General features: G+C 36.2%; 1 protein-coding gene across 4 annotated transcripts in view; it reads left to right on the top strand.

The window, feature by feature from the left end:
- Positions 1-24,175, top strand: part of SPIDR (scaffolding protein involved in DNA repair) — a 363,400-nt gene that overhangs the window by 53,979 nt on the left and 285,246 nt on the right. For all 4 annotated transcript variants that reach the window (XM_012723064.1, XM_012723065.1, XM_012723063.1 and 1 more), the window contains exon 5: positions 754-914. In XM_012723064.1, coding sequence (XP_012578518.1) covers positions 754-914 — 161 coding nt within the window. The remainder of the gene's footprint in view (positions 1-753; positions 915-24,175) is intronic.

Raw genomic sequence — 24,175 nt, 5'->3', positions numbered from 1 at the left:
AAAAGAAATAGAAGCTGACAAATTTTAAAAATGGGGTTAAGGCTTTCCCCGGTGGCGCAGCAGGGTAAAGCACTGTATTACGAAGCTCTCTGAGGCCACTGCAGCATGGGTTTGATCCCCAGTCCAGGAGCTAACCCACGTGGTGGACCTCTCCTGGCCTGCCCACTGCTCCCCTCAGCAGTGTATTTCAGTAGATCTTCCTGTTCTTCTCCCCACTCCATCTCTGATGGATCCTCTCACCCAACACACCTCTGGCCTGTACCCCAGTTCTGTAAGCATAAATAAATAAATATTTTAAGAAAAAAAGGGTGAAAATCTTTGAAAACATTTTTATGAACAGGGGACTGGTTAAATAAGTCATGACCAATTAAGCAGTGGAATACTAATTTGAAAAAAAGAGTGAGTATAGTTCCTGTTTAATGATGTGCATGAACCTCTACATAGGTAAAATAAAATAAATGAAATGTTTGGAAAAGAAGGTAAAAAGTATGGTATATTTTATTTGCCTGAACATGCTAGAAGAAATCTAGGATGTAAAAAGAGCTGGTTAAAAATAGTTACCTGAGTATTGATGTACAAATGAGAGTTAGGAGAAATGAGATTGCTAGCAATTACAAGTAGAAATATATTTTTCATTCTTTTAATTTAAAAAAACTATTGCGCTACATGGGTATGTTTTTTAAGTACTGAGAATAAAAATGGATTTTAAAGCATTAAATATATATAAAATTATGTTTAAAAATTTTTTTTTAGATGAATTGCAGTTTATTGAGTGGCAAGTTGACAGTGATAAAGAAGATACTAGTGAATGTTGTACATTTGAAGACAGTGAAAGTGTAGAAATTTCAGATTGTGCTTCTTGTGCAAGCATTCAGTCTTTGACAAGTGACGAGAAGCTGTCTGAGCTTCATAAGGTAAGGATACATTTTTAAAATGTTTTCTTTCAGGTCATGACATTTGTTAAATTACTTTTTGATGATTTGTTACTCCTGCAGATGTAGTCATTTAGGACTCTTACCTCCTTATTTTTAAAATAACATGCTTTTAATGATTTTCCAAATATGAATAACTTTCTCTGTACCAATTTTCTACCTCTTTGTACATATTGAATTTTTCCCATCCCTATGATCTCCCATTATATAATTGAATAAGAAATTTTCATAACAAAAGTAAATGTTAATGAGGAGTATTTTTCCTTCATAGCATTGTTTCCCTTGTAGTTATATTGAATTCTTGTTTGCCTACTTTCAGTTACCACTAATAACATTGCTATTTCTCTCCATTGCTTAGTGCTCTTGTTAAGATTTTAAACATAGTAGACACTTTCTTTTTCTCAGAGATCACTTTCCCACAACCAGCCAACACTTAGTCTCTCCAGTTTGACTTCCACATCTCTGCTTTGTGAATGATGCCACTTTTAGCTCTCCCTTTATCATCTTTGTGTGAATTCTCATCATCTCTTTCCTGTCTGGAATTTCATTATCCTGCATTCCATATACTCCTTCTCATTTTGATTGAACACATCTTCCAGTAGTTTTCTATATTCTTATAGAAGATAGTTTTTTGAGCCATGACATTTCAAAAGGTACCTTTATTACACTTTGATATGTGATTGAAAATTCATCTGAAATTTTTGCTTGGAAGTTATTTTCCTCCAGAATTGTGGAGAAATTTCTTCATAATTTTCTGGCTGCAAAGTTTTTGTCAAGAGGACTAAAACTTTTCTCATTATCTTTTAAGATTTTCTCTTTATCATTTATTTTAAGTAACTTGATTGTAATATACCTAGATATGGTTAGAGATTGTCAAGCTTCCTGGATCTGTTTGTTGGGGGTCTTCAAGCTCACCCCAAGGCTTAGTAATATTCTTGGAAAGCACTCAAAACTTAACCTATATTCGTATTCATGGCTATGAATTGTTATTATGAAAAGATACAGAAATCAGTAATCTTCTAAGTTCTTTGATACTGGTGTCACATAGGATAAACTTACTTGCCCCAGCATGAGTTTTGACATGTGTAAAGTTGTGGGCCAAGAGAACTCATTAGTGAATCAGTGCCTAGGGCTTTCATTGGGGACTATTAATGTAGGCATTCTTTGCCTAACATATACTGAAATTTCAGCCTTGATGAATAAAAGCAGGTTTTCAACATAAACCATATTTGCACAATTTAGGCACATGAACTACGCTATTAACATTTACAGAATGGGTGGAACACACCTGAAATTTAAGTTCTTAGAAATTATGCAAGGAGCATGACAGGCAGACTTTTCTGAGTATATCCATTTCAGTTCTTCAATGTTAATACTCTTGGTACATACAGTATTTATAGTTTTCATCACATTTGGAAAAGTCTCTGCCTTTGTTCAATATTTTTTATTTGGAACTCCAATATACATATGTTAATTATATGGCTGAATGTATCATTGGTCATTTGTATTGGTTTTTTCCTCCCCTTTCTCTTTCATTTTGAATGGTTTCTGTTGTAACATTTCAAGTATTTTATTGAGCTTCCTTTTTTTTTTTTTTTTTGGTTATTTCAGTCAGAGGATAAATGGAGTTTCTAAAATCCCCTCTTATTTACTTTCTTGACCTTTTCATGCAATTCGGCATATGAAAACTTGCTCATTATCATTAATTGTTAGGGGGTGGAAACCAAAACCAATATGAGATACTATTTCTTACTCATGATAACTGTTACCCATAAATAGAAAAAAAAAGTATTGAAAATGTAGAGAAATTGGAACATTGTGCTTTGTTGGTGGAGTATAGAGTGATACAGACACAGTTAAAAACAATTCAGTTTTTCAAAAAGTTAAACATTAAATTATCTAATGATTCAGTAATCCAATTTTTAGATTTATATCCAAAGGAACTAAAAGCAGGGATACAAACAAGTACTTGTAATGATGTTCATACCCACAAAATTATCCACATTTGTATATCTACAAATAAAATATTTTGTTTCCAGTATATCTTTTTTTTTTAAGATTTATTTATTTTTGCATACAGAACTGGAGTACAGGACAGAGGTGCAGGGGCAGTGAGAGGATTCACCAGAGACAGAGTGGGGAGCAGAACAGGCAGATGACCAAGTACACTGCTGAGGGGAGCAGTGGGCAAGATAGTAGAGGTCTGCTGCACCATGTGGGTCACCTCCTGGGCCTGCGGTTGAACTCGCACCTAAAGCTGCTATGACTAGCTTGCAGAGCTGTGTCCTAACCCATTGTGCCACCAGGGAGTGCCCTGTTTTTCAATATCTTTTAATTCAGAGATGGCAACACAAATATAAATTTGTGTTGTTGCCAGCATCTGGCCAATGTGAGTAATTCTGCTATGAATTATTCATATTCCTAACTTTAAAAAAAATCACCTTATTTCTGTTGAAAAAGGTAGGATTCCTTTACATCACAGGTTAACTGTGTATAATTTTCAGTTTTTATCTGGTATTTTATGAGCACGTTTTGTTCTGATAAGATAATTAAGATAGTTTCTAAAACAAAATAAAATACCTAAAACCAAAAAGAAAAAAAAAGAACCCTAATGGAATCCCTAAAAGAAGAGACCTGGGATAGGGGAATAAAGTGAGGATTGGTTCCAGTGGTCTATGGTAAAATAAAAAATGGGTGCTTTTGGCCCTCCCTGGTGGCACAGCGGGTTAAAGCACTGCACTGAGAAGCTGAAGCCACTTCCGCATGAGTTTGGCACATGGCGCGGGCAAACCTCACCTGACCCGTCCGCTGCTCCCCTCAGCAGTGTACTTCGTCGATCTGCCTGTTCTGATCCCCACTCTGTCTCTGGTGAAGCCTCTTGCCACCCCTGAGCCTCTGGCCTGTACCCTAGTTCTGTATGTACAAATAAATCTTTTAAAAAATAAAAACAGGGTGCTTTTGTGGTGGATGTCATGTGGTAACATACATTTGAAGAGCTGTGACTGTTTTCCCCTAAATCATATACAGTGTTGTAAATAATAATCATCTGGGAATAAATATAGGTGGCATCTGTTATTTTTTAAAAAAGTAATTTCATGTATTTATTTTTCTTATTATAAATAGAAACAGTGATTTTTCCTCCACAGTTTATTGCCATCTCTGAATTAAAAACTTAATTTAATTGCCAGAGACTTTAATTTTCTTATTAGAAAATAATCAGTTTCTGTGAACTTATTGTTTTCCCTGGCTTAGTTTTTGGGAAATGTTCTGTGAGCTAAGGATATATTTACCTATTTGAAAGTTACTGTAAATAAGCTGGGATTATATCTAACTAAAAAGCTTCTGGATAGCCAAAGAGACATTAGCCAAAACAAAGAGACACCCTATTAACTGGGAGAAAATTTTTACACTCCATTCAACTGATAAGGAATCAGTCACAAAGATATACAAAGAACTCAAGTGATTCTGCAAAAACAGAGTAAACAATCCATTCAGAAAATGGGGAGAAATTAAAAGACAGTCCTCCAAATAGGAATAAAAGGAAAAACATCAAATGGTTTCACTTACCGGAAAACTATAGGGGAACCAACTAAGACATTAGGGAAGATATAATAATAATAATGAAAATAAACACACAACTATAAATCAGAGACACACTGCAGGGGAGGGAGAAAGGTATCAAAATGAGGGAGGAAAGAACACAAGGGACTGTGGTGATGGTGCGTGGGTGAAATGGTGGTGGAAATTTTATGGGGACTCCACCTGAGAAGAGAAAGCCCTTCCTGATTGTGCAATGGATTAAAGTGCAGCACTACAAGCTAGCTACAGCTGTAGCCACTTCAGTGTCAATTCAATCCCCGGCCCTAGTGATGATCCACATGGCACAGCAGACCATTCCTGTCTTGCCCGCTGCTCCCCTCAGCAGTGTACTTCATTGATCTGTCTGTTTTGCTCCCCACTCTGTCTCAGGTGAGTCCTCTTACTGCCCTTGCAACTGTGGCCTGCAACCAGTTCTGTATGCATAAATAAATAAATCTTAAAAAAAAAAGCAAACATTGTTAAAAAATGAAAAAAGATGTAAAATATATATAAATAAAATTTAAAAATTGCTATAAATAACCATGACTGTAAGGAAGACTAATGTTGTATCCGTGTAGATGCTGGATCATTGGTTGGGGTGGCAAACCAAGAAGCTTGTACACATATTTTATAGTGCTTGCAATTAACTTCATACCTTGTTAGTATGAGGCAGACATCAGGGTAGCTCTTAAATAATAACATATGTAGCTTAAAAGTGTGAATGACAAATATTTATAGTTCACCAGAACTTAAACAATATATATATATACTTTTTGGTGGTAGGATTATTGGAGAAGTTGATTTGTTACATAGTTTTAGAAAAAGAAAGAAAAACATTGCAGAGAATGACTTTTCCTGAGGAGATAAAGAGAAAACATACTCATTGAATATATACAGGGCCTTATATGTGCCAGTTGCTTTATGTATACAAATTAATCTTTTCAAAGTGCTGGTACAAATTGTTAAATACTGGGTGCCTTAAAGAATAGAAATTTATTTCTTACTTTTTTATGTGAGAGCTTGGGTTATTCTGTGCCTTGATTATTCTGTGTCTTTCACCCCAGTAGGAACAGGAAAAATTTGAAATAATCTCTCAGGGCAAAAGTCTTGGTATGAGGAACCAATACATGCTGAAAACAGCTTCCTTGATTCCCTCATTTCCCAGCTTTATCTGTGGCTAGATGGCTATGTATGCCCCATACATTTAGGCATTCCCTGTTTGCCTGCTTGATTCTTTGATCTTTTGGTTTTTTCTTCTACTTGATTGCAAAAGAAAAAAACGAGACTGCCTTGGAGCTAGGCTGTACTCGTTTGGTGTAGTTGTTTTAGGCTTCTCATTGCTACAACTCACTTGGACTATGAGTAATCTTTTTTCATACCATGACACACATCACAGTGAGACAGTTTTGTGGGGTGGGCAGTTCTGGTAAGGATGTGTTACCTGGTTCATAGACAGTATTCTTATTCTGTCCTCATGTATTGGAAGAGGAAAAGACCTATCCTGAGGCTTCTTAAAAGGTTATTAATCCCATTCACGAGGGTTCTACCCAAAAGGCCCACCTCTATGCTATCATACTGGGTTTTAGGTTTCAACATTTGATATTTGGAGAGATTAGGTTTCAACATAGGATTAGGTTTTAGCATTCAGTTTATAGTAGTACATTTTCTATTTGAAACTTGAAGTAATCTTTGTAACAAATCTTTTTGATTTTTTAAATTCTTTTTTGTAACCATTCTGTAACTTTGTTGTAAACTTTGTATGCTATTTTGAATTTTGAACCAAATACATACATTGTTAGATTAAAACTTTTTTAACAGGACATTTTGCTATAATATCTAGCATTTATTGAGAACTTCTACACATCATAAGGAAAAGACATGTAACTCAGTTGAAAATCAGGTGAGAATAGGAGAGCAATATGTGAATGCTAATAAGGCTGTAAGATGTTCAGGCTCATTGGTAGTATGGGAAGTATACATATATATGTCTCACATTACCCCACCACCACCAAAAAAAAAAAGTCTGACAATTCCTAATGTCAGAATGTGGATCAGTATGAATAGTTGTTACAGAAATGTAATTGTTACAGCCATTTGTGATTTGGTTATATCTGATAAGATGTTCATGCTTTGTAACCTTGTAGTTTTGCTGTTCTGTTTACTTTATTCTGGGATTGTGAGACATAGTAGGACAAATAAGACTACATTAGGGTGTATGGAAGTTAGTAATAGTATTTAGTGAAAGTACATTCAGTTAGATTTATTAGCAAATGTATCATCACATGAATAGTGTGGTTCTTAACCAAAAATGTTTGAAAGCACTGCTTACAAGAATTTTCACATATACCCAGAAAAAGATAGGTACAATGGTATTTATGAGAGAAAAAACTTTAGAAAGTAATTTTTTTTAAAGTAAAGACATACTTTCATTAATAGTGAAATATAATTGAAAATCATAGTGAACATCAATCACTAAGGTTGTAGAATCATGGAAAAATCCATAATGTAAGCTAAGAACATGTTTTAAATTTAATTTTTAAATATCCTTGTTTATTTTTTCACAGTATAGAGTTTCTCTTCTCAGGTGTCTTCTTTGGTGGTATTTACCAGCGAAGTGCCCATAATCCTCAAATATTCTCACCTGTGCTCTCCCCTCCCTGCTTTCTTCATTCCTTTTCCCTCCTCTTTCCATCCTGAGTATCTTAGAAGTATTTTATGCTTTCAAGGGAGTCTTACAATCTGTCTTTGTCTGGTCCTTTGCTTGGTTTCTCTAGATTCCACGTATCAGTGAAACCAGCCAATATTTATTTCTCACCTGCTAGCTCATTTTATGTAAAATAATCCCTTTCAGTCCCACACGTTGCTACAAATCATGGGTTTCTTTTTTGATAACTGAGTAGTCCGTTATCCATATGTTCCACATCTTCTTGATGTACTCATCTGTTGTGGAGCACTTAATTTGCTTCCATATCTTGCCTATTGTAAATAGAGCTACTGTTGTTATAGGAATACAAGTTTACTTTTACTTTTGAATTCTTTTTTTCTTTTCTTTTTTTTTTCTTGTGCTCTTTGGATAGATGGATAGGATGGAATTGTTGGATCAATGGATAGGATGGAATTGTTGGATCTGGATCATACGGTAAATCCATTTTTAGTCTTTTGAAGAGTCTCCACATTTCTTTCCATAATGACTGAACCAGTCTGCATTTCCACCAACAATGTTCCTGTTTTGTCATAACCTCACTAGAACTTGTTGTTTATGGTTTTTTTGATATGGGTCATTTCTAGGTAAGAGATAGTATCTCATTCTGGTTTTGAGCTGCATTTCCTTCATGATAAGTGATGATGAGTATTTTTTCCATAAGCCTGTTGGCCATCTGCATGTCTTCTTTGGGAAAGTGTCCGTTAAGCTCTTTTGCCATTTTTGGATTGCATTGTTCTCTTTCTGATGAATTACAAGGGCTTTGTGGATCTTTGATAGTAATCCCTTATTAAAGTAAGGTATACAAATATTTTCTCCCATTCTGTAGGGTATCTGTTTTGGTTACTATCTCTTTTCCAGTACAGAATCTTTTTAGTTTGATATTGTCCCAGTTGTTTACTTTCTTCTTTATTTTTCTTGGTGTTGGACATGAGTCCACAAATGTGTTCTGAGGTTTATGTGATGGAATGTTTTGTCTGTGATTTCTTTGGTTTAATTAATTTATAGTTTCAAGCCTGATATCCAAGTCTTTTTTTTTTTCCTGATGTCTAAGTCCTTTATAAAATTTGAACTGATTTTTGTGTATAGTGTAAGATAATGGTCTAGTGTCATTTCATTGTTTTGCCTGTGGCATTCCAATTTCCCCAGCTTCATTTATTATTCTGCTGTATATACTTTGCTCCTTTGTTGTGTATTGGTTATCCATAAATGTGTGGTTTCATTTCTAGGCTCTCAATTCTATTGGTCTGTGTGTTTTGTTCCAGTATCATTCTATTTTAATTGTTATAACTTTATAATATGGCTTAAGTCTGGAAGTGTGGTATCTCCATGTCTCCCCTTTTTAGTCAGGAGAGCTTTGACTGTATGTGTGTGTGTGGGGGGGGTGGGGGTTGGTTATAAGAACTTCATTAATCTTTGTTCTATTTCTTTGAAGAATGCCATTAAGACTTTTATTGGGTTGCTTTGGATCTGATGGTCATTTTGACAATGTTTATTCTTTCTATCCATGTGTGAATATCTTCTCATTTCTTTGTTTTCTATTTCTTGTAACAATCTTTTATCATTTTCCCTTTAAAAACCCTTCACCTTCATTTGTTAGGTTTATTTCCAGATAATTCTATTTTTTTCTTTTTTTGCTGAGATTGTAATGACATTAATTTCTTCTTCTAGTTCATTATTTTATATAGAAAGGCAACTAATTTTGTATCCTGCTATTGTGCTGAACTGGCTTATTGTTTGGCTTAGTTTTTCTGTGGTGTCTGTGTGTGTATTATCATATTATCTGCATATAATGATAACTTTATTTTTTCCCAAATTTTGGATTGGTATTATTGTTTTCTCTTGCTTGATTGCTCTAGCTAGGAGTTCTAACTCTATGTAGTGGTGAGAGTAGACATCCTTGTTTTGTACCAGATCTTAGTAAGAAAGCTTTCAGTTTTTCACCACTGAGCATGATACTAGTTGTGGGTTTGTCATAGTTGCTTTTATCTTTCAATTTATTCAGTTTTTCATAACTAATGGCTGTTGAATCTTAACAAATGCTTTCTCAGATGGACATTTGTCTTTTTCTTTTGTTTTTGTTCTTGTGCTTTATTATATTGATTGATTTTAAAATGTTGGACCATCCTTGTTTTCATAGCATAAATCCCATTTGATCTTGATGTATCATCTTTTCAATGCATTGGTGGATTGTTTTGCTAAGATTTTATTCTTATTTTTTAAATTAAGTATATATATACACACATTGTTGCTCATTTTAAAGCAATGTTTTATTTCCCTCTTCTCCCAGTTTGCTGGTGCATCATAATCACAGTCCCACACATTCCTTTTTCTCTCCGTTCAATCCCTCTCAATTCCCCTCCCCTGTAGGGTATCTCTGGTTTATAACTGTCTGTTTGTTTTGTAATAAAAATACATTTTCCCCTATGACTTACTTGGTTCTCTTATATTCCTCCTATAAGTGAAACAATTAGATATTTTTCTTTTTCCTTTGACTTATTTCACTGAGCATGATTCTTTCTAGCTCCATCCATGTTGCTGCGAATGGGCTGAGCTTATCTTTTTGATTGCTGAATAGTATTCTAGTAGGTGTGTATATACATATATACATATATACACACACATGTACATATATCCCACATCTTCTTTATCCAGTCATGTAATTTTGGGCATTTGGATTGTTTCCAGGGTTTCCTATTGTAAATAGTGCTTGGTTTGCTAAGATTTTATAGAGGAGTTCAGTTTTATGTTCCTTACGGAGACTGGTTTGTAGTTATATTTTTTCTTCTGTTATTTTTGTTTGGTTTTAGTATTTGTTTGATGTCTTCATGAAATCTATTTGGAAGAATTCCTGCTTTTCAATTTTTTGAAAAGAATCTGAGCAGGATAGATATTTGTTTTTGAAGATTCGGTAGAACTAACTTTTGAATCCATTTGATTCTGGAGTTTCATGATGGGGGAGAATTTTGATTGCTGTTTCAATTTCCTTGCTTGTGATTAATTTGTTCAGGTTTCCTGATTTGTCCTTGTTTAGGCTTAGGTGAATGTTTAATTCTATGAATATGTTCATTTCCTCTAGGTGGTTTAATTTGCATATAAATGTTTATAATAATCTTATTATTCTCTGAAGAGCTGCAATATCTTTTATAACTGTTACTCTTATTATTGATCTTAAATTTGGATTTTTTCCTTTCATTTTTAGTGAGCCTAGATTTGTCTCTTGTTTATTTAAAAAAAAAAAATAGGTTTTGGTTTCCTGATCTTTTGGGCTTTTTGACTTCTGTTTCTTTATTCATGCTCTAATTTTATTGCTTTCCTTCTTTTGTATTTTTTGAAGGGGTGGGGGTTGTTGTTCTTTATCTAGTTCCTTGAAATGAGAGACAAGATTGTTTGAACTCTTTCTAATTTCTTAATGTGGGCCTGTATTGCTATATATATATATATTTCCCTCTTAGAATTGCTTTTGCTGTATCCTACACTTTCTGTCCCTCATTAATGTTTGCCTTGAGGTATTTTTTTTTAATTTCTATAACTTCTCATTAGCCCAGTATTCTTCAGTAGTGTATTATTCAGTCTCCATATATTTAAACATTTCCCTGTTTTCTGTTTGCAGTTGATTTGTAGTTTAGTATCTTTGGTCAGAGAAGATATTGGTATGATTTCTAACTTCATAAATCTGTTGATCCTTGTCTTGTGCCCCAGTATGTGGTCAGTCCTGTGGAATGTCCCATGTGTTCTTGAGAACAGTGTGTATTTGGCTTTGTATATTTGTAGACTTCTGTAAATGTCTGTTATGCTCATGGGGTTTGTGTCTGTTCCCAAGGTTCCCTTGGATGGGTCAGGAATCAGAAATGCTTAGTTGGGGATTGCTGAAGGTCCCTGATATAGAAAAACAGCCTCTGAGGTACAGGCTGGGTAATGGATCAGCTCATAAGGTCTGATGTTTGGGAAGTGAGTGGGATGTACTTTCCAGGTACAACTGAGAGCCCAGATTTTAAAACTAGGTCCTACTGTCCCGTGACTGTGGCTTGTGTCTATCCCCAAGGCATTGGTGGCTGAACTCTGACACCATAACAATCACTTTTCTTTGTAAAGTTGTCCTTTAGCAAACATAATTGATATCTTTTTTTTTTAAGATTTATTTATTCATACAGAACTGGGATACAGGCCAGAGATGCAGCGTGTGATAGGATTCACCAGAGAGAGAGCCGGAGCAGAACAGGCAGATGAACGAAGTACACTGCTGAGGGGAGCATTGGGCGGGCGGGTCAGGAGAGGTGTGCCACACCATGTGGATCTCCTCCCTGGCAGGCAGGGATCAAACTCATGCGGAAGTGGCTTTAGCTTCTTAGTGCAGTGCTTTAATCTGTTGCGCCACCAGGGAGGGCCTAGCCCATTTTTTACATTGACATTTTGCTTTTTATCTTTTCCTTCTCTTACTACTTATTTTAGCTTCCTATATGAGTTGATATGGATGTGGCTTTCCATATTGTTCAGGATTACTGTCTGGGTTTCCTAAATTTTATCACTGTCTACTAAGACCTATTCCTGTAGAGGGCAGCAGAACACAGCACTGAGTTTTCTTTATACCCTACATTTTTTCAGGAAATGTGAAGGAAGCTGAATTTAGGTGAACTTTATTATGCAATTCTGAAGCACTTTATGTAATGACTCCTATGCAAATACAGACTAGTAAACCTAATAAATGACAGATACCCCAAGTGAGGTTTAAATTTTTGTTGAAGGTATACATACAATAGAAGCTGACCATAGTAGTTTGTATGGCTTTAAAGAGAAAGCAAATGTGGTTTTCAAATTTGAAATGTAAATTCATAGTTAAAAAATACAGGTTAGTTTTATATATTTGTTTTATATTCTGAATGTTAGGACAGAAAGAAAGATTCAAAATCTCAGAGAAGATAAAATATGGAAAGATTTTAGAAGAATAAACAAAATTTCTTCAGCAGGCATTGGTATACTGTCATATCATTTTTCTTTTATTATAATACTGATGAAGTCTAAATGTGTATGTTGTGGAAGGTTCTCCTGTCCAGATTGGAGTTATGTGTTACCAGGTCAGGCTTTAGTACCCCTAGGACATAAAACATGTCTGAATAAATTTCAAAAGATTGAAATCCTAAGTAGTATATTCTCTAACCACAAATCTAATGTAATGTAAAGATTGATAATAAGATACCCAGCAAAGATACAAATATTTGGGAGTTAGTATAATTGATAAATAGCTTTTAGAGTGATCTATAGAGTTAATACAATCCGAATAATTTTTTTAGACATTTTCTCCTATTTTAGAAATTGGCATATTGACAAACTGACTATAAAGCTCATGTGGCAATACACAGGATCTAGGATTTGTTGTATAATCTTGAAAAGGATTTACAAAGTGGGTGATTCATACTTCATAGATCATGACCTGTGGTAGAAAGAGAGAGAGAGAAAGAAAGAGGGAGGGATGGGAGGAAGGAGGGGAGAAGAATTGAGGGAGGGAGGGGAGAGGGATGATGAGACGAAGGAGAGAGGGAGGGATTCAGGGGGGTGGAGTGAGAAGTTTAGATAACCTAAGCCACAAGTACAGCTTTCTGGGAATGAAAGTAGAGGAAGTAGGGCAAACCAACTTCACTCCTCAAACTGAGGCCCAGTATTAAAACCCCAGGCTTCCCTCCTGCCCCCATCTCACACCAAGGTAAAAAACAAAACTAAATCCCGAGTGTTAACCTCACACACAAAACGCAACACATATACTTAGGAAGCAAGGATGGACCATCTGAACACAGATGGAAAGTAAAATGAGGACAGATGTCCTTGAGAAAATTAGAAAGGATACAGAAGTAGTGGGCCTGTTAGTCAAAGACTTCAAAACAGCAGTATGAAAATTACTAAATGAGCTACTGAAGGTTACTACCTTTGACCAAAGGCAGATAGACACATGCAAATACAAGATTTTAGAAAGAAACAAAGAGTTCTTTTTCAAAGTGGTTGAATGTATAAAAAGATTACAAAAAAGAGTGTATGAAATGCAAACATATTTAGACTGTACATTAAATTGAATTAAATAGGCAGAAGAAATAATTTCAGATGTAAAAGACTAGTGAATACCTACTTAGAAGAGACAGAATCAAGACAAAGAAAAAATGAGGAAACTCCATGCAAAATCTCTGACTCAGAAGAAATAGTGAAGAATAATTGGGATTCCAGAAAGTAAAGAGTAAGAAATGGGAGCAGAGATTCTAGTCAAACAAACCAAAAAAAAATCACTGAAAATTTCCCAGTCATAAACATTGAAATAAATATGAATGCCTTGGAGGCAGAGAGAACACGTTTCATTTTATTCTATTATTTATTTTAAATAAATAAATAAATAAATATTTATGCATAAATAGCTGGGGTACAGGCCAGAGATGCAAGGGCGGTGGATGCTTCACCAAAGATAGAGTAGAGAGTAGAACAGACAGTAGATTAATTAAGTACGCTGCTGAGGGGAGCAATGGGGAGACATCATGTGGGTCACCTCTAGGGTCAGGGATTGAAATGGTATGGAAGCAGCTGCCGCTAGGCTTCATAGTGCTGAGCTTCAATACTGGCCTGAGAACACTATATTTTAAAATGCAAAAACACCTACCATTGGACACATCATTGTCAAACTATCAAAAATGCAGAATAAGACATTTTTTAGGAAGCAAGAACAAAAATAATTTACAAAAGTTCTGAATTAGGATTTTATTTAAGTTTAGTGTACAGTCCAAAAAAAGTATGATAAAAACTAATATCCACTTGTAATGAAAACATTAACAAAAGAGGAATAAATGGAACTTATCTAAACATTGTAAAAGCCATGTATGGCAAATCCACAGCCAGCTTCATATTCAGTGATGAAGAACTAAAAGCATTTCCACTAAGATCAGGAATAAGAAGGATGTCTATCGTTAACATAGTCCATATTCAACATAGTCCATATTCATCATATGTCCTTATCAGCATAGTATTGGAAGTCCTAGTAAGTGGAAAAGACTTAAAAGGAGTGTAAATTGAAAAAGAAGCAAAACTCATTTTCATAGATAGCATGTTAATGTATTTAGAGAAATCAAGACTTCCCCAAGACACCTAGAAATAAAAAAAGTAAAAACAGGATGCAAAATAAATATATAAAAATCAGTAGCATTTCTGTTTGCAAGCAATATGTGAGATTATAATCCCATTTACAGTTAGAATGAAGGAATGGAATATCTGGGAGTGGGCCTTCCCTGGTGGTACAGCAGGCTAAAATGCACCACTGCATGTTAGCCATAGCAGCTTCAATGCAAATTCAATCCCCGTACCTAGAGATGATCCACATGGCAAGGCAGACCTATTGACTCACCTGCTGCTTCCCTCAGCAGTGTACTTTGTAGATCTGCCTATTCTGCTTCCCACTCTGTCTCTGGTGAATCCTCTCATCACTCCTGCATCTCTGGCCTGTACCCCAGTTCTGTAAGCATAATTAAATAAATTAAAAAAAAATACCTGGGAGTAAACAATGAATGAAGGACCTAGATATTGAAAACACTAAAACTCTGTAAAAAGAAATAAGCAGACACAAAGTACTGGAAAGCTATTCTATGATAAAGGAATTGAAGAATTAATATTAAAATGACCATTTTATCTAAAGCAATTCATAGTTATATGGAACCACAAAGGCTCCAAAGAGCAAAACAATCCTGAGAGAAAGGGAAAATGTGGGTATCCTATTTCTTGTTTTTAAACTATATTACACAGCAACAGTGATCAAAATAGTATGGCAGTAGAACAAAAAACAAAAACTCAGACCAGTGGGATAGAATTAATGCCCAGAGATAAATCCACACAAATATGGAAAGTTAACTTGATAAAGTTAACTTTGATAAAGGAGGTCTGGCCATACAGTGGCGAAAAGATATCCTCTTTATAAATGGTGTTGGGAAACATGGATAGCAACTTGCAAAAGATAAAAAAATAACTCTGCTTAACTCCATGCACACACACAAAAAAATCAAAAAGTATTAAAAATCTGGAAATAAGAACCAAAAACATTTAAGTACTTGAAAAAAGATATGGGTGCATCTACCACAAAGATGTGTTTGGATATTCAAACTCAACAACAGGGTAACAAAAACAAAAATAAATAAGACAGACGACATCAAACTAAAAAGCTTTTTATCTCAAGAGAAGACATAACCAAAAAAAGGGCAACCTACAGAATGGGAAAATTATTTGCACGCCATAGATCTGACAAAGGGATGATCTCCAAAATTTACAAGTTCTTACACAGTTCAACAACAAAGAAACAAGTAACTCAATTAAAAAATATGCAAAGGCTCTAAGTAGACACTATTTTTTTATTAGTAGATAATTTTCAAAAGAAATTACTCAAATTTTTCAGTATCACTTGTTTTTTTTTAGATATTTATTTATGCATACAGAAATGGGATACAGCTAGAGATGCAATGGCAGCGAGAGGATTCACCAGAAACAGAGTGGGGAGCAAAACAGGCAGATCAACAAATTACACTGCTGAGGGGAGCAATGGGTGAGACAGGAGAGTTCTGCTGTGCTATGTGGATCACCCCTGGGATGGGAATCAAACATGCACTGAAGCAGCCACAGCTTAGCTTAGCTTCACAGTACAGCATTCCACCCGGCCTGTGCCACCAGGGAGGGCCCAGTATCACTTATTACAAGGAAAATGCAAATTAAAACCATGGACGGAATCTACAAATGTTGCTGAGATTGTGAAAAAGGAACTCTCAGCCACTGTTGTTGGGAATACATGTTTGTGTAGCTCCTGTGAAAATGATATGGAGATTTCTTTTTTAAAAAGAAAAACATTTTTTTAAAGATTATTTATGCATACAGAACTGGGGTACAGGGATGGTGAGAGGATTCACCAGAGACAGAAAGGGGAGCAGCAAAGGAAGATTGATGAAGTACACTGCTGAGGGGAGCAGCAGGCGAGCCAGGAGAGATCTGCGCCACGTGGATCACCTTCCGGACTGGGAATCAAATTTGCACTGAAGCTGCTGTGGCTAGCTTGCAGTAGTGCATCCTAACCCGTTGCATCACCAAAGACATAAACATTTACTATGTCTTTGTACATAATAGCATTGTCCACAACTGCCAAGTCACTGAACTACCTCAAGTTGCAGAAAAATGGATAAAGAAATTATGGAATTTATAATCAATGTAATACTACACAGCTATGACAAAGTTGAAATACTGACAATGTCACAAAAATGTATGGACCTCAAGGTGATTATGTTAAGTGAAATAAAAGACAGATACCATACAGTTTCACTTTATATCTATGGAATATAAATAACCAGGCAAAGTAAGTAGGACTGAATTTTGACATCAGTGGAAGAATATAATTGTTACCAGAGGGACCAGGATGAGGGAGGAGAAAATGGAGGTGAGAGGCACCCATGGTTTGGTGGGGAGTGAGTGGAATGAGAAAAAATATCAAAAGCCAACCATTTAAAAAAAAATATTTATGCATAGAAGAATAGAGCTGTAGGCCAGAGGGTAGGTGTAGATGGGTAAGAGAATTCACCTGAGACAGAATGGGGAACAAAACAGGTAGATTACTGAAATACACTGCTGAGGGGTCCACGGGAGGGACAGGAGAAGTCTGCCATGTCCTGTGGGCCACCAACCTGGCCAGGATCGAACTTACCAGGAAGCAGCTACCGTCAGTTTCATGGTGCTGTGTTTTAACTGGTTGTGCCACCAGCGAGGGCCTCTTCCACAGACTTTTAAATAAAAAATGGTAATAAGGTTGACAGAAAATAAAGTTTCTAAAAGTACCCATAAAAAATGGTTAAGGGACTCCCTAATGGCCTAGGGATTAAGTCTCAGAGCTATCACCACAATGGCACAATGTGGTAGCTTGAGTTTCATTGCTGGCCAGGGAGCTAACTTGGGAGCTAAATCCTCAATGATTATGAGGATTTATACCTATATTTTCTTAGAAGTAAATTTACTAGTTGTAGCTCTTTTCATTCAGGCAATGGCTCCAGTTCAAGTCAATTATTTTGTATTGTGAGGTCTAGTACCTTCTTTTGCCTGTGGAAATCTTATTGTACCTTTACTAATGATTGAAAACAGTATTCTTTCCTTTACTTGAAAATCGTTTAGGATTGATTTCTGTTCTCTTGCTTCTTTTCTGTTCTCTTGCTTCTTAGATGCCTTTGTGCTAGTATCATAGTGATTTGATTACTGTTTTGTGTACTATGCTTTGAAATTGAGAATTGAGTGGCCTCCAAGTGTGTTCTGGGTCCTGGAGACTAGGCTTGCACCCCAGCCGCCAACATACTGGTGCTAGCTGAACCTGGCCACCGGGTGGTGGGACATACTGTATGTCTTCAAAGATGCCATCTCTACCCTGGGTTGGGCAGGCTTGGGAGGACCCTGAGGAGTAGAGGACCACATCTGCCGAACACTCACCTCAGCAGTCACCAGTGGTGTGAGGCTGTTCAGGATGCTTGTACAGAGGGATCTACACATCGAGGATGTGTGAGCGTCTGACTAAAATGGCTGGAATGGTCTAATTATTGCCTGAAACCATGGCTTTGTAGATACTGTGGTGCTCTTGAGAATATCCCCATGTTGCTGTCAACTGGCAGGGCCCTAATCATGGTTGTACATGCAGAATGTGCTACCATTTCTAGTTACTTGTTACTTCCCTGGTCCTGGGTTTACAGCACTGAGGGAAACTGTCATGCAGGGCTGGAAGGAATGTACCTGGCACCTGACTCCAGGGACCCCCCCACTGCAGGATGTCACCCCAGGAGTGGGCTGCTTACACTGGTACAAGCTAGAGCTGCCATTGACCCTGGAAGTGTCTCTGAAGCCCCCTGTGAAAGCTTATGGAATTCATATCGTTAGCTATAATCTCCTGCTCCTTCCAGGGCCTAATGTTTTGTGGGGGTGGGGTAGGGCAAGTGGGAACATCTTTGACCACATGGTTAGCATGATTAGGAGCCTATACAGCTCAGTGGTGACCATTATCTGCAAGACTGTGTAGGCCAAGTTCCCTTGTGTGGGGAAAAGGTGACTGGCTGTGTAGGACATCATGGGGGCTCGGGAATATCCAGACACACAGGCTTAGGAGAGGGCAGTTTCAGACCATTCAGATTGGGTTAGGAGCAAGGGAAGTGTGGTGCCTTCTGAGAAGACTTCTCACTTCCCCTATTGCTTGATAATGAGAGGAAGTTAGCCTCCTGCCCTAACAGCTGCAGTAGCAGAGCAGTGTGCACCTAGGTGTGCCATTCCTGGGTGAGAATCAGCCTGTGCCCACTATCTTGCCTGGGAAGCTGGTCACAAAGGGCAACACCAAGGACAGCATCCACTTGCAGCTCCCCAAGTGTCAGTACAAATACTCAAAGGTGGTAAAAAGAAAGGTGAAATAGGTTGAGAAATAGCAGTTGGCAGAGCACAGAAGGAAAGGCTGGCACCACCTTGGCAAAGGATTTGAGTAATCACAGTGATCCCTCAAATGGTACCACTATTTGGGGAAGCTGGGGGCAGACCTTGGGTCTGAAGGAGGCACTGGAAAGCATGTGTCCCCTTCCTGCCATCACTGCCTTCTTTCTACATGGCACATCCCAGCATAGACAAGTTCCTTGGGTACCCAGAAAGGTACAGTGATTGTTTAGACTGCAATGTTGCATAAGCTGGGCATTTCAATTAAGAAAATTTTAAGATCCGTTTATCAAAGTGTATTCCCTGTATAATTTTGTAATTTTAATTATAATATGGTGATAGGGTTTTATATTTAAAACAGTTTAGTGTATTTACATGAAGAACCTGTGTTCAAAAATTTGTGTCTAGCAGTAACTACTGTGCCCTTTCTGTGATATAGAATTTGTGGAATCATCTCCTCCCCTATACTTGTGCTGTAGATTTTAGTCTCTGCCTTGCTTCTCACTGTGGGTACACTGTTCTCATTCATTTGATTGATCATGTCAAATATTTGTTTCTGTTTGATGGAGGCATTGACTTACAGGAAAAATGATCAAGTGAGACAGATGGATAATATTTCCTTATATTTTATTTTTAAAGCTCTCTTGCCCATACAATTATTATAATGAAGTAAACCTGTTAGACTATGAAACAAAGTTTACCTTTGCATAGAGACAAAGTGGATGCTGTCCTTGGTGTTGCCCTTTGTGACCAGCTTCCCAGGCAAGAAAGTGGGCACAAGCTGACTCTCACCCAGGAATGGCACACTGCTCTGCTATTGCAGCTGTTAGGGCAGGAGGCTAACTTGCTTGGCCGTAAGCTTACTTCAAACTTGTATAAGCTCTTTGTACATATTCGACATCAACCTATTATCAGATGTCTGGGTGTGCAGTCTATTTTCTCCCACTCAGTAGGGTCTCTCATCATTTTGGTTACTGTCTCTTTTGCTGAACAGGAACTTTTTAATTAGCATAGTCCTTGCTGTTCTCTTTTGTTTTCCTTGCTACTATGGATGAATCCACATAAGTATCTCTGAAATATATACCATGGAGCATGTTTGCCTATGGAGTGTTTTCTATTTTGAGTTGATTTTTCACATACAGTGTGAAATCATGATCTAGTTTCATTCTTTTGTATGTTAGCACTCTCAACATTTACTGAGAAGACTTTTTTTACTCCAGTGTCTGTTCTTTACCCTTTTGTCACATATTAGAAGTCGTATATGTGTGGTTTTATTTCTAGACTCTTAATTCTATTCCATTTGTTTAGGTGTGTTTTTTTTCTAGTACCATTCTGTTTGTTTATTATTATGGCTTTATATCAGAAGTTTGATACCCCTGGAAGTTTGAAATCTGGAAGTTTGAAGCCCTTACTTTTCTCCTTTTTTAGTCAGTAGAGCTTTGGTTATTTTTTGTGGTTTCATATGAATTTCAGTAATATTTGTTCCATTAGAATTTTTATTAGGATTGCATTGAAATTGTAAATTGCTTTAGGTAGCATGTCCATTTTGATAATGTTGATTCTTCAGATCCATGAGGAAGGATTTCTTTATATTTCTTCGTGTTTGCTTCTACTTCTTTAAACAGTATTTTTGCTAGTATAGATCTTTACCTCCTTTTGTGAGTTTATTCCCATTATTATTAGTAGTATTTTTTTTTTGGTAAGATTTTAATGGCATGGATCTCTTTTAATTTTTTCTTGCTCATTGTTTGCATATATGAAGGCAAGTGTTTTTGTGTGGTAATTTTGTATCCTACCACTTTGCTGAACTATAGTTTTTCTGTGGAGTGTTTGGGGTTCTTTATGTATATTGTCATATCATTTGCAAATAATAATAGCTTTACATGTTTCCCAATTTGGATTCCTTTTCTACTTTTCTCCAAGTTTTCTAGCTAGGATTTCTAATACTTGGTTGAGTAATAGTGGTTGGAGTGAGCTTGCTTATCATATTTTTGATCTTTAGAAAATATCTCTGATCTAATCTTTATTATTGCTAGTTTTCCTTCTTCTAGTCTTGGGTTTAGTGTATTCATTTATTGCCAGTTTCTTAGGGTATAAAATTAGGTTACTTACTGATATTTTTTATTATTTTTTAAATGTAGACAGGATGTTAAATTTCACTTTGAGTATAGCTTTTACTGAATGGATGGAAAATGTATATATACACAATGGACTATTACTCAGCTGTAAAGTGATGAAAATGCATTGCAACAACACAGAATTGGAGGGGATAATACAAATGAAATAAATTATTCATAGTTGTAGTACACTTACTGTGTAAATTGTTGAAGTGCTTCTGTATAATACTATGGAATTAGATAGGATATCCTTCTATTAAATGTTTAATGTAAATGTTTCTATTTCAAATTGATAAAGTGAACAGTCTGTTTTTATTAGTTAGGTGGTGATAGCATGAAAATACACACTAGAGTTCAGCTTTTTAAGTACTTGTAGCTCTGCCGACTTCTAATTACACTTTAGCCTTTCAGTTTGTATATCTATTGGCATCAGTTGGTGTCAACATAGTTAGATTAGTTTTAACATTAATCTGAGCACAAAGTGGTTGGGAAACAAGACCCTTTTATTAGAGGGTATACCATATAGATTTAATATTACTTAAATTTTGTTTTCTGCAGCTAAGTAGAAGAAACAATTATCTAATAATTTTTTAAAAGATTTATTTATTCATACAGAACTGGGGTACAGGCCAGAGATGTGGAGGGTGATAGGATTCACTAGAGACAGAGTGGGGAGCAGAACAGGCAGATGATCAAAGTACACTGTGGAGGGGAGCAGCTGGCGGGTCAGCAGAGGTCTGCCACACCATGTGGTCACCTCCAGGGGCAGGTGGGAATCAAGCTCATGCGGAAGTGGCTTTAGCTTCTCAGTGCTGTGCTTTAATCTGCTGTGCCACCAGGGAGGGCCCCAATTATCTAATAATTTTTAAATGCAGAGGTTTTAAAATTTATCATAGCTTTTCAAGGGTAAGTATTCAGATTCTTTCACAGTTTACTGTGTTGAAAAAAATCATTGACAGTGTAAATTGTGTCTTTATGTAGCATCTAGACACAAAAAATGAATGTAAGAATTATAAATTTTATACACTTTTCTGGCTTTGACTAGACATTGAATAGCTTTTACTTTAGAATGAGAGAGCTATAAAAGTGCTAAAAACTACAGGGTTTAAGGTATGCAAGTAAGCATTTGTCATCTCTTTAGTGACTTTGCCAGCACAGACTACTGAATGCAGTGTGCTTTGAATGCTGTTTATTCTGGAAACTCTACAACTCATGGTAGTTTTCCTCGAGTATAGATGATTTGTGTGTGAACTGCTTTAGCTATGTGATAGTAAATTACAATGATGTTATACCAAGATTGGCAATTTTGAAACTGGAAGGAAAAGTAAGAGATCTTGAAGAAAAAAAGAAAATGGCAAAACCTAAAGAAGATGATGAATGTTTTTCCTGATACAAAAGCATACAGATTCCCTGCCAAATTATGTTTCACTTGTTTCTCATTTGCATCATCCCTCTTTTGGATGAGTTAACCTATATGTGAATGACATAACTTTACTACCTCTTAAGCTGTTCTCACTACACCCTGCAAGAGAAATGAACTGTGGCTGGTATTTTTCTCTGAGGCTTTCTGCAGAAGTGAGTCAATACATTGTTTCTTGCTTTACTTGCTGTCCCTCCCTAATATGCCAGCTCTGGAATTTTCCAGGTACATTATTAGGGGAGGAGGCATAAATGGCATGCCAGACTGTGTATTCACTGTGCTTGGAGGAGGGCTCCAGCAATAGTCCAGTGAAATATTTGCAAATAATTAAAATGGGGTGAGGATAAAAATTACCTGAAATATGTAACCAGACATTAAAAACATATTTTTTTATGATTATATTTAAAAACTCATTTAATATGTAAGCTGAGATTCTTTTTAGCTTAGATTTCAACTTTTTTTTTTTTTTTTTTTTTTTTGTGCTTGTGCCAAGAACACAGTGTTCTGTTAAGTCATCTGGTGACGAAGATTGTTGACTTCCTGCCAAGGAGGGTCAAGTTCATTCAGATAAGTTTCAGTGTAGGTTTTGAACTAACTGAGTAAGGAATGCTTTTCTTGTCTTTGCATGTTAGATGGGTGAAGAATTAGTTGTTTTAAAACAAGATTATGAAGACTTTGTTTTTTAGGGTTATAGTTTTTTTCTTTTAAGACTTTATATCCAAACAATACTTTGATAATGATAACACATTTTTTTTTCTATTTCCAAGGCTGAATTGGTAAAATATAACAGTTTTCCTAACCATACCAAATTGAGTATCAGGTATGCACCATGTGTGTCATTTAATTTACTTTACACTGCTGAAGAAAACACATACTTAAAAAATGCTTTTCTCGGCCCTCCCTGGTGGTGCAGCGGGTTAAAGCACAGCACGGAGAATCTAAAGCCACTTCCACATGCATTGGATGCCCGCCTGCCCCGGAGGTGACCACATGGCACGGCAGACCTCTCTTGACCCGCCTGCTGTTCCCCTCAGCAGTGTACTTCGTCAACCTGCCTGTTCTGCTCCCCACTCTGTCTCCCCTCAGCATTGTGCTTCGTTGATCTGCCTGTTCTGTTCCCTACTCTGTCTCTGGTGAAGCCTCTCACTGCCCCTGAGCCTCTGGCCTGCACCCCAGTTCTGTATATACAAATAAATAAATCTTTTTAAAAAAAATGCCTTTGTCAGTTACATATGTAAATTAGAAATTGGAAAAAATGATTTAGAAGCAAGGAATTACAGTGTTTGAATAGAAATTGATACCTGTCAAGTTATATCCATCTTTAAGTATTTTATTTATTCCTTCCTTCATTGAAATTAATGTTTTCTTGGTTTCCCTTCTTCCCCTCATTCATCTTTGTTTTCCATTCACAGAGAATCATTAATTCTATTGTATCCCAGATGTAATGAGTACACAGACTGGTAAAGATTAGACCAGTTTTGCCTCAAAATTATACAGTTAAATTTTTTTCTAAAAGTATTTTATGTGTATATTTAATGAAAGAGTGAATGTAAATCTTGCTATAGAACTCGCTGATTAGACTCGAGATGTACCTTTCTCCCCTGTGTTTTTGCACTATTTAATTAACCAAGGTGATGAAGTTATTGTTGAAAATTATGAAGGTTTGAAAGAAAGCTTGCCTTAGTGTCCCTTGTAATATGTGAATTTTTGCCTAATGTCTTATAAAATTTTCTGTGTCTCTTTAAATTAATGATTTAGTCATTAAAGCCTTTCTAGGATCTGGCAGTATACCTGGCCCTCAGCTGTTTACCATATACTCACAAGCTGGCCATTTAATGCATAATAGTCACAGGTCAGACTTGGTAGGATAGAACACTTAGATCTGGGAACATTTTATATCATGAAAAATAAATCACATATGTATCCTTTTGTCATATATTAAGTATTTAAAACCTAAATTGTTTTCAAAAAGTGA

Source organism: Condylura cristata, unplaced genomic scaffold (genome assembly GCF_000260355.1).
Source record: "Condylura cristata isolate star-nosed mole 26May11 unplaced genomic scaffold, ConCri1.0 scaffold00009, whole genome shotgun sequence".
NCBI lineage: Eukaryota > Metazoa > Chordata > Mammalia > Eulipotyphla > Talpidae > Condylura > Condylura cristata.
This window is presented reverse-complemented; position numbering and strand designations above follow the sequence as displayed.